Raw genomic sequence first — 12469 nt, 5'->3', positions numbered from 1 at the left:
GTTGTTTAGGTCGATGATATTTTGCTTACAGGCAGTATATTGAAGGAAACAACCAAATTATAGCTTTTTTCAATACTGAATTCAAGGTAAAAAACTTAGGAGACATTCATTATTTCCTAAGGATGGAAATTCTTCGAGAAAAACAAGGGTTTATTATTCGTCAAAGGCAATTTACCTTGGATCTTTTGAAGGAATTTGACTTCTCTGGCTCGGCAGTGTCTTCACCTCTTGATCCTTATTCCAAACTTAGTGTTGATGATGGGCCTCTTCTTTCAGATCCCACTCTTTATTGAATTTTGGTGGGAAAACTCAATTATCTCACAAATACTTGCCCGGATTTGTCTTTGTTTGTGCTTTGTCTCAGCCAATTTATGCAAAGGCCATGCCTTTCTCATTTCACTGCTGGCCTGTGTGTTCTACGCTATCTCTCTGCAGATCCTTCACAGGGTATTTTTCTTTCTTCAGACCCTTCATTCGATTTGATATCTTTTTGTGATTCCAACTGGGCGGCTTGCAAAGATTCTCGGAGGTCCGTCAGTGGGTTCTTTATCATGCTTGGTGGAGCACCAATTTCTTGAAAATTGAAAAAGCAAGCATCAATATCCCTTTCCTCTGCAGAAGCAGAGTATAGGTTTATGAGAAGAGTTACCGCAGAAATTACCTGGTTGGTTCGACTTCTCGCAGATCTGTCTTCTCCACATTCACTTCCTATTCCGGTTCACTCTGACAGCCAAGCAGCTATACATTTTGCCCGTAACCCTATTTTCACAAGCGAACAAAGCATGTTGAGCTCGATTGTCACTTTGTCCGCCAACAGTATCTCTCCGGGCTAATTACCTTTTCCTTTGTCCCATCTCACCAGCACCTCGCCGATCTTTTTACCAAACCTCTACCAGGAGCTTCACATAATCTCATTTTGCACAAGTTGGGGGTCCATTCTCTCCCCTCCAACATGAGGGGGGATGTAGAGAAGAGGGAAGAAAACTTTGGTTTTGAGTCTTCAATCGATGAGAGAAAGAAAGGGAAAGAGAAGACGGGAAAGAAGAGCTGATTTTCAGACAAAGATTGGGGATTTTCGGAACTATCTAGGTGAATGTATAATTTGGTCTCTCAAATAATGAGACACATGGCAGCATCTTAGCCCTCAACTGGATTTAATCTTGGCCATTGATATGGCACACTATGCTCAAGAATGAGATAGCTGAAAAGATATATACACGTGCCCACACACATGTGAAATACATTGTAAAGGAATAAAAGTGGTCATTTGGTTATAGGATAGGGAATAAAATTATGACAAGTGTTTAGGGAATATTCTTTAGTTTTCATTTTATTTTCAGCACATTCACTTGTATATATAAAAAGTTTGAAATGATATACAATACAGAAAAAATTCTTGATCTTCTTTGCTAAATCTTTCAGAGGTAGGATGCATTCGTAACACCTTACAGTGAGATTTCGCATATGATAAGTATCCATCTATTTATACTGGAGTTGACTTAGGCTATGCATGGGGAATTTATTTTCCTAATGGAAGTGAATTTGGATAAAATTAAAGTTCGACTGTTAATAATTCTGACCACTAACTTTATCAAGAGTTGTAACTGCAATCCCCCCTGCCATCAGTGCTACTTACCTTGCTTTGATTCTAATATTTTTATCTTGGACTACCTCCATTGCTTGCTTTCTTTAGCTATATATGGTGAAGAAAGACTCGGTGTATGGAGTTTTATTCTCTGTTTTCTTGTACATTTGGATTCATATTACAGGTTGCTAAATTATTATCTAAGTTGCCAATGAGACCTTTCAGATACATTCCTTCCAAGTCTGAAAACATAACGTTATATTAAACATCATATAATGACTTTAGCTGATTTTCTAAGACACACGTGTGACAAAGTTCGGAACTAAGTTTCTCTGTATTGAATTTGAAAATCTTAATGCATAAATTTGTTCATCAATGTTGGCATGTTGAAAACACTACCCGTAAAGAGAGATTAACGGGGCAACATTTTATAAACGTTCTAAAGACCTCCTGTTTCAGTAACATTTCATTACTTAGCAATAACTAGTAGCACCAAGCAAGCAACTGGTACTTTTGTTCAGTGCAATATTTAACATCTAATCCTTAATGAAATGGATTAAGCTTCCGAATGAGGAAGAAGAATAGTGCTCATCACTGTTAGCTCTTGGTTATAACTTTTTCATTTAGTCTCCTTTGCTTTGAGACATGATAGGTTATGGTTATTATAAATATTCTAAGTGTGTTGAATTTTAATACTCACTTTGTTTACCTAATAGTGCTAATAGAAGTTTATGTGACACCAAATTTAATAGAGGATGATAATGAGTGACAATAAATATGTGCGAAGGATGGTATACAAGTGTTCGTAATCAGTGTTTTAAAAGGTGTGGGCGTAAGGAAAGGCGTTTTACATATGCCTCAGCGAGGCGTAAGCCCCATGAGTATTAAATTTTAAATATTTTATAAAATAATATAATTACAGTAAATATATTTAACTAAGTAAAAATTGAAGAAACTATAAATAAGTAATATATATATATATATATATATATATATATATATATATATATATATATATATATATATATATATATGTGTGTGTGTGTGTGTGTGTGTGTGTGTGTGTGTGTGTGTGTGTACGTGTGCTCCATCCCCAAAAAATAATAACAACAAGAAACTCAGTAAAATTCCCATAAATGGGGTCTGCGGAGGGTAATGTGTATGCAGACCTTACGCCTATCCTATGAAGGTAGATAAATTATTTCCGATAGACCTTCCGCTCAAGAATAGTAAAAAGGACGCAACAAACAAACAATAGCAACAACAAATAATCTAATCATAGCATTTAATCTACCTATCCAAAAAAAAAAAAAAAGAAAGAAACCCCAAATAAATTGCACTTCAGTGCACTTAAAGCTAAATAGGTCTGAAGTGCAGCCAATGGTTTCATTCACTTAAGGCCAAAAAGTCAGAAGTGAAAAAAATGCACTTCAGATGCACCTAAGTGCAACCAACATTTTTATGAACTTAAGGCCAAATAGGTCTGAAGTGCAAATTGCCCAGAAACAGAAATCTATAGGATTTTCGGTGTAGTTGGCCTTGGTATTTTTCAGCTTTGACAATATATGAAACCTTTATTTTCCTCCTTATTTCTTTACCCTTATCTTATGAAGGTACATAAATTATTTCAGATAGACCTTCGGCTCAAGAATAGTAAAAAGGACGCAACAAACGAACAATAGCAACAACAAATAATCTAATCATCGCATTTAATCCACCTATCCAAATAAAAATAAAAAATAAAAAGAAACCCCCAAGTAAATTGCACTTCAATGCACTTAAGGCTAAATAGGTCTGAAGTGCAGCCAATGATTTCATTCATTTAAGGCCAAAAAGTCAGAAGTGAAAAAATGCACGTCGGATGCACCTAAAGTGCAACAAACATTTCTATGCACTTAAGGTCAAATCGGTCTGAAGTGCAAATTGCCCATAAACATAAATCTATAGGATTTTCGGTGTAGTTGGCCTTGGTATTTTCCGGCTTTGGCAATATATGAAACCTTTATTTTCCTCCTTATTTCTTTACCCCTATCTTATGAAGGTAGATAAATTGTTTCCGATAGACCTTCGGCTCAAGAATAGTAACAAGGACGCAACAAACAAACAATAGCAACAACAAATAATCTAACCATAGCATTTAATCTACCTATCAAAAAAAAAAAAAGAAACCCCCCAATTAATTGCACTTCAGTGCACTTAAGGCTAAATAGGTCTGAAGTGCAGCCAATTGTTTCATGCACTTAAGGACAAAAAGTCAGAAGTGAAAAAAATGCACTTCAGATGCACCTAAAGTGCAACTAACGTTTTTATGCACTTAAGGCCAAATAGGTGTAAAGTGCAAATTGCCCAAAAACAGAAATCTACAGAATTCTGCAAATTAATATGTTTTAAAATGTCGCTGAAACCACAGAAAGTTGTCATCGCGAATGAGTTAGAATTTACCCCAAAGGGCTCAAAAAGTGTCAAACTTGAGTAACCCCCAATTTGAAGCTTTACCGATGTAAAAGTTAAACTCATTTGTTATCTAGTGGTTATCCATTTTCAAAGCGAATAATATGGTTCTTATCCATATTTGACCCTGTATCTAAAAAATTTATTATACAACCCATTTTTAAATGGATAATATCGAGGGATAATTGTTTTTTTCTAACCATTTTGCCACCCATAGGGAACCAACCAACATTTAATTAAACAACATAAATGAGACTCCAAATAGCATCAAGGGGAAGCAGAAACAAAAAAAAGTGTTGATAAAATCTAAGTGTCATTTTTCTTGCTGGGACTCCAAATCTTTCACAGCCAGATCTTGCTCCGAGTTTATTATTGCCCTTGCTCGCTTTGACTCCACCCAGTTTCCCCACAACACCATAAACAATCCCAAAACGATCAACATTGAACCCACTATAGTTCCCGTGAATATGTCTTCACCAAGTAGAAGCCAGCTGAGTGTGGCAACTACGATAATCGGTAAAGGGTTGAAAATTGACACAATAAAAAGGCCCCTCCCTCTGGATGCACCAACTCATCACGAAATATGATAGAGCTGAGCAGAAAACTCCTGAATATATGGTGGAGATAGCTCTCACGCCACCGCTCAACGACCAGTCGGATAGGTCATGGTCAAAGCAGAACCCAAAGACCAAACATATACAGCTAGCCATGAAGCACATCAACGCTGTGCTTGAACAGGTAGCTGCATACTCTTGGTTTACTCTTGCTTGGATTATGGACCATATCGACCAAGAGAGGGCACTAGTAATGACGAGCAGAGGGCCTAAGTAGTTGGTGCCACTGCTGCTGTGGTGCGCAATACCTTCTAAGAGTTTCCACTTAATCTTTGGCTGGCCAATGGGGATTCTTGGACCATGGTAAATTGATAGCATCATCGCACCTCCTATACTCAATAGGGTACCCATCATTTTGGCTATCCCTACTCTTGTAAATCGGACCTTCTTGTGTCCGGTAATGACAGCAAGAACAAACGTAAATGCTGGCATTAAGTTCGTCAAAGCAGATGCAACCGTAGTGTTGCAATTTTGTAGGCCAACGATATACGTAATTTGGTTAATTGACCCCCCAAAAATCGAGCACATTAAAATTTTTAGAAGTATTGACCTCGTCATGGCAGGTCTACTATGCCTTTCACTAAAATATGCAATAGGGCACATTATCAGTGCGGCAAATGTCTGCCTATATGCCACATGCACGAAGGGGTTCATGCCTGTGTTTATAGCCATTTTGGTTAGCAGGTTCATACCCGCGTATCCAATTTGTATAAATGACATGGACAAAGCAGGTAGCCAAGACATTTTTTTTCTAGATGTTGTGATGACAGATAGAGGAAGTGAGTGTTTTGCTTAATGCACAAGTGAGTGTTTTACGTATAAATGCTAATGAAAAATCATGCAATTAGGCCCCTCTATTTATAATCGCCGAGCTGCCACCCCATTCGTTGGAGCAAGTTTGCTTAGATTGCCTCGATTAATATAATACTCACTTTGTTTAGCTAAAAGTGCTAATGGAAGTTTACTTGACGCAAAATTTAATCGATAGACTTTCGGTTCAAGAATAGTGAAAAGGACGCAATAAATAAATAATAGCAACAATAAGGTAATCTAATCATACCATTTAATCTACCTATACAAAAAAAAAAAAAAAAGAAACCCCCAAATAAATTGCACTTCTGTACTTAAGGCCAAATAAGTCAAACGTGCAATCAATAGTTTCATGCACTTGAGGCCAAAAATTCTGAAGTGAAAAAAAATGCACTTCAGATGCACTTGAAGTGCACCAACGTTTTTATGCACTTAAAGCAAAAAACCTTATGGAAAAAATGCACTTCAGATGCACCTAAAGTGCAACCAATATTTTTATGCACTTAAAGCCAAAAAACTCTGATGAAAAAATATGCACTTCAGATGCACCTGAAGTGCAACCAACATTTTTATGCACTTAAGCCAAATAGGTCTGAAGTGCAAATTGCCTCGAAACAAAAATTTTTTGTTCTTCAAATTTTAATAATCCAATATACGATTTAGCACCTAAACATACGTCAAATATGATCATATTTGAAACATGACCTCCAAATATCATCAAGAACGAACCTCAATCATCAATTTGTCAAAACAACAATAAATCTAACGAACCCATTTGGCAATTAAGAAAAGAAGAAGAAGAAGAAATCCTAAGCAATAGTAAAAAATAAAGCATCATAATAGTTCACCACTATAAAACATCATAAAGTACCTTAAAATATGTTCACAAACATCATATAAAATCACTGTCCCAAGAAGAAGAAGAAGAAAGAGGAGAAAAAAGCCTAGAGTTGTTTAAACTTTGGGTATTAGTTAATAAAAATTTAAAAAATGGATATAGGTTAAATGTACACTCATATTGAATAATACATAAAATAAATAAATATCAAAAGGCAGCCAAAGAAAAAATTCCAAATTATAGAAAACAAGAAAAGACTAATACCTTAGTACCATCTATTCCGTATTGGAAAAGCTTGATATTATTAATTCTATGAAAGTCTAAATTCTCTTCAGTACATTAATATCTGCAAACAAAACAAGAAACCATCAATCAATACCCAAATTTTCAAAGAATCACAAAAATATCAAATCGAAAAAGATATTAAAAAAGAAAAATAAAGACTAACATTATGGAGCGTAAATTGAGGGAGTGAGAGTCAGAGGACCGAGGAAACCCAGATCTGTTAATGCAGTTTTCTTCCACTACTGAAAATTCGCCGGTCCACCAACACTTCCCTCTTTGTTTCTTCCAAAATTAAACCCATTAAATATCATGTTATCAAATTGTTTTTTTTTTAAGGAAGAAAGAATTTTATGTTATCAAATTGTTGTTCAAGATTTCAGAAAATTTTCAGAAAACAAACAAAGTTATTGATACAATATTTCTTCCCTCCCCAGAAATCATTAATTAAAATAATTTATTATCCGCTACTTACAACCACAATATTTGAGTTGAAAAGAATACATTTTTTCACATAAAAGAATAAAAAGGATGACTTACCTGCAATTTAAACTTTAAATTTGAACTTGCTGCTATAAAGGAGAATGGAGTTTTCTTTGTATTAGCAAAAAAAAAAAATTGATTGTTTGTTGCTTTTGGGAGATAGTAGCAGATAAATGGACAAGATAAAGAATTGAGAAAGACAAAAAATTAGGGCTTTTAGCCATAAAAAGGGTCTTGACTATTAAATTTAATGTTTCAATTCCTTTTTAAAGAGTAATTACAAGCTGAATTTTGGGAATTTGGGTAGTATATTAAGGACTTATTCAGCAAAATTTGTTTTAATTTGAAAAAAGTCTCGTGGGCTTACGCCTCACTTCAAAAACGCGCCTTAACGCCCGGGCGTACGCCTCAAAGTGCTGGGCGTACGCCTCTTGATACTTTTGCCCCCCCACCATAGCCTCGGGCAATTTTGGTGCACCTCGCCCCAGGGCTCGCCCCGAAAATGCCTTTAAAACACTGTTTATAACATGCATCGGAAGTCAATAAAAATCCTAAGAAGATCTTTTCGTGTTTAAAATTTATTTACATGTCAAAGATCAGATCTAAGACGTACCTGGTGAAGAGAGTCTCGTTTCAAAAAATTTCGATAGTGCGAAAACTCTATGCGTATCCATACCGAAATCGATCTTTGCTACTCTCTGATCAATGAAACCCGCGAACAAATTGAATGAAAAACTTTTGCTAAAATTTTTCTCAAAAATCTCAACTCAAGGGTTGAAGAACAAGAAATAATTTTCTTGTTCTTCTCTCTTACCTTTATATTGCACTCATACTTTTACAAAGTGATTTTCTTCTCAAGAAATACTACGGCAAATTTTTTTCATTAGTCTTTATATAACATCACCTATAAAAAAAATATTGTTTGGTTGAGGTAATGATTTACTTAGGGTAAAAGTTTATTCCAAAAAATAACTCATCGAATTTTGTATGAAAATTAGTAATTCCATTCTCAATGGGTAACGTGGCTGTCGAGTTTCATCTCATGTACTTTCCATGAAGTCCAATTCCAAACATTGGAATTTTCTATTGAAAACCAGGAAACACAGTTTGAGTTGTCGGACGTCCTTTTATGGACTTTTAATTTCCATGTCCTACTAAAATCGTAGAAAATCCTTTATGGAATTCCATGTCCAATTCAAAATTGGATTGTAAGAATAAATTAATATATTAAATATACAACCTTATATATAAATATTAATTAAGAGTACTAAATATATATCTCATATATTAACCAAGAGATATAATTTAATTTTCTATTTCAAATAGAAAATTTCAATTTGTTCACAATATTAATTATATCCTCTGTGCTAGCAAAGAATATAATAATATTACATTTGGATTAAAACTTTATATATTTGACTAATTAAATTCTATAATTTAGTTATCAAATAATAAATTAATTTATCCTTTAGCAAAGATTATAATACTCGTTTGTGTGTGACCTCATAGGTTAAATACTAAACCGATAGTAAATTAACTAAATTAATATACTAATCAAGGGTGGCGTCGAGCAACACTCTTTAACGTCCGGATAGTATGAAGTATACAACTTACTCTCAAGAAACCGTAGAAGAATAATATAGTATTTCCTTCTACCTTATAGCTCTGAGTCACCCTACGATATGGTTCAACTGTCAAATCCTAATAAGCGACCAACTATGCGTTCATGTCAATATATAATCATATTAAATTTCATAAAAATATGTCAAATCACCAAATATGAGATTGAATCTAGGGCATATCTACTATATCCCTAACAAGATTCACTAATGATTTTTTTGTCTTTCTGTAGGCATATAAATTTTACTTAAAATTAAATCCATAAAATAATTTGGATTATATTTTAAATTCGAGATAATATTGGTCCAAATAAATATTATGGGCTAATATAATTAAATTAATGATATAAGTCCAATATATGGATTAAATAAATAAGTCTTAATCCATTGGGCTAGCCCATTTAATTGGGCTAAAAGTGATGAGTCCGCTTCATTAAGCCCAAGATGCCATCTTCCTAGAGGCCCAGTTTGGTGCCACGTGTCAAATGACGTGGCACGCCAAGTCAAACGGAATAGCCAATAGGATCATGCCACATGTCAAAATGACAGGGCATGCCCAGTCACACTAAAAGGCCAAGGAAATCGCGCCACGTGTGCAAGTGACATGTTCTGGCCAATCAAATGCGGCCATGTCACACTTCAATTTGATTGGTCGGAAAGAGTTTGTTCTTATCATGACTCTTCCCTTCCACAACTATAAATAGGGGTCTTCATAACTCAGAAAAGACACCAGAAGTTATAACAAGAAGCAAGAGAGACTCGTGGAACAAACGCCGTAAATTTCTCTACAAGTTTCAAGCTTCAAGCAATCAAGTTCAAGTTCAAGAAATCAAGTAAAAACTCAAGAACAAAGAACGAATCAAGATCAAGTTCAAGAAACCAAACTCAAGCTCAAGCTCAAGAACAAGATCATCGTTCGTGGAAACAAATACATATTCAAGATCAAGCTCAAAGGCCCTTGAATTTATTTACCATTGGAATGAAGAATCAGAGGAATCATAGAGATTGTAACACTCAAATATTTAAAATAAAATACTACGATTGTTGCGATATTTTCGGTCTTGATTTTATTTTCTTGAGGAAAATTTATTGTCTACAAATTCTGGCACGCCCAGTGGGACAATCTCTACCTCTCATCTCAACTTTTCAATCACCAAAGTTCAAGAATATTGAAATGGCTTCAAAGAAAATCAACTCTGTTTCAACTTCCACCAAAGCTGCTAACTCCAGGTTCTATGCTGATGTGGAAAGCATCCACGATGTTACCTTTGGAAGCTTCCGACCAGTTACGAGGAGCAAAGCAAGCTCTTTAGGACAACAAGCACCCCAAGTGCCGTCTGCGTCAACCCCTGTTTTCGGATCTTCATCCTCAAAAGGAGCAAGATCTTCCACAAACGCATCTGAAGGAGGAAGAGATGTTGCTGAAAAGATCAAGAAAACTCTTGCTCTGCTTGACCTCTCCGGATCCAAGCACTCTGCTATGAAGGAAGATGATGATGCTTCAAGTGATGGATCCTCCCCACTTACGCCACATAGCGTGAGCCGATCAAGGATCAATCTGTGTGAAAATCCATGCTACTCTACGTCGTCCACGACAATCATGCAAGTTATGGTGACAAATACTTCATCCGTATAGGAGCAGTTGGCAAACTTGACGGAAGCAATCGCTGGCTTGACCAAATGTATGCAAAATCAAGAGGCTAGAATTGATAAGCTAACAGACAGGGTGGGAATCTTGATGGAAGAAGAATCCACCCATGCTGTCACGACCCGAAACCCGCACTAGTCATGATGGCGACTCTCGTGAAGACAAGGCCAGCCAACAGAACAACAACGCCTCTTTCAAAATTATTAAACATAAATGAATAGAAGAATACAACTTATTGACAATAATAATCGATATTTACAACCCAACACAGTCCGACCGGGGTGTCACAAGTCATGAGCATCTAGAGAAGTCTGAACACGACTACAGGGCCAATAATACACAGAATAAAATTTAGAATCAAAAGACGAAGTCCGGTGCCGCGAACGCCGGCGGTCACCTTGCTCAGCTACGATAACAGAATCCTCAATCAGCTCTAACCCGCTACCGGGTAACGAATACCTGCAACTGCACGCGAGGTGCAGGGAGTAAAGTGAGTACTCCAACTCAGTGAGCAATAAAAGTAAATAATAACTGAGCAGCAAGAAAACACGTAAGGCACTCCATCATGCTATATAGAACAGTGCAACCCTTTGAGAAAAACAGTAAAACCGTGAAATCCTTTAGAAAATATCTGGGCTCAGTTAAAACCTCTTTTAAAAATATCTGTCTCAACAGTTAAGCAAATGAATGCGAAACAGCTAGTGCAAGTCAGCACATAAATCAACCCCTCGGGCACATCACTCCATTAACAAATAACACCAGGGTATCAGGTGAACAGTGCAAGAAGTAGCATGGATGCCAATGGAATGAGAGTGCTGAATGTCATGACACGTAATACAACCAGGAACCAATGCATGAGTGCAATGCAATGCATATGACCGTTGCGGCGTGCAGCCCGAGCCATCCATATTTAACGTCGACGGCGCTCACTGGGGGTGTGTACAGACTCCGGAGGGGCTCCTACAGCCCAAGAGCAAATAATCAAGCCATCTCGTGGCACCAACCAGGCCCTCGACCTCAATATCAATACAATACCGCTGCGGCGCGCAGCCCGAGCCATCCATATATCCAAAAATTATTATAACACTGCTGCGGCGCGCAGCCCGATCCATGCTCAGTCTAGAAATGCACATAAGTCACTTGGAAAATATTAAAATAATAGTTCTCAGCTCAAAACATCAATAAAATATTGTTTGAGTTTTCAAATCTTAGAAAAAATGGCTGAGTTTGCAAAACAGTATTAAAACCCTGGACCGAGATCAAATATTATGCAAGTAATGCAAAAATAGTGATATCAATCCCTGAAGGATTCACATAGTTGGCACGAAGCCCAAACATGGCAATCAGCCCAAATTATGATGATAACAAGTAGTTTCAGTCAAATACGCGGTAAAAATCGACAACCAGGACGGACCAAGTCACAATCCCCAACGGTGCTCTACCCCACGCTCACATCCGGCATGCAAGTCACCTCAATACAGCACTATGATGTGCAAATCCGGGGTTTCAAACCCTCAGGATATCATTTACAAGTATTACTCCCCTCGAACAGGTGAAATCTCTAGCTCGCGACGCCTTTGCCCCTCAAACCGGCCTCCACGCGCGTCGAATCTATCCAAAATCAGAGCGAATACATCACAATATGCTAAGGGAACAATACCCAATCGAAAACAATCGAAAAATAGCAAAAATCTCGAAACTAGCAAAACCCGAGCCCCGGGCCCACTTCTCGAAACTCAGAAATTTTCACATCAATACGTTCCTTTACTCCTCACGAGTTCATACATACCAAAATTTCTCAAATCCGGCCTCAAATGGTCATTCAAATCCCCAAATCAAAATTCAAAAATCTCAAGCCTTAATTCTTCCATTTTTGCTCAAGTTTCCATGAATTTCTAGGTGGATTTCACAATATAATCGAGTTTTAAGACCAAGATTCTTACCTCATCGATTCCTCTTGAATCCCTCTTTCATCTCCTCCAAAAATCTCCAAAAACGAGCAGCCATGGGTGAAAATAGACCCAAAATCGCGGATGGAATGTTTAATAAACTCACTGCCCAGCACTGGAATTCCTTCTTCGCGAACGCGGTCAAACACCCGCGAACGCGTAGCATAAAAATGCGTTGACCAATTTTTAC

The 12469-nt window shown here is 36.8% G+C and overlaps 1 protein-coding gene across 1 annotated transcript; it reads right to left on the bottom strand.

Annotated features, from left to right (window-relative positions):
* Positions 1-4349: 4349 nt before the first annotated feature.
* Positions 4350-5322, bottom strand: LOC109210919 (WAT1-related protein At1g09380-like). Its single transcript, XM_019374402.1, has 2 exons — positions 4608-5322; positions 4350-4540 (listed from the first exon to the last, which is right to left on the bottom strand). Exons 1-2 carry the CDS (start codon positions 5320-5322, stop codon positions 4350-4352), a joined length of 906 nt encoding a protein of 301 aa, XP_019229947.1.
* Between the last annotated feature and the right edge of the window lie 7147 nt (positions 5323-12469).

This window comes from Nicotiana attenuata, unplaced genomic scaffold (genome assembly GCF_001879085.1).
Source record: "Nicotiana attenuata strain UT unplaced genomic scaffold, NIATTr2, whole genome shotgun sequence".
Lineage (NCBI taxonomy): Eukaryota > Viridiplantae > Streptophyta > Magnoliopsida > Solanales > Solanaceae > Nicotiana > Nicotiana attenuata.
Note: the sequence above shows the minus strand (reverse complement) of the source record. Positions and strands in the feature narration are given on the sequence as shown.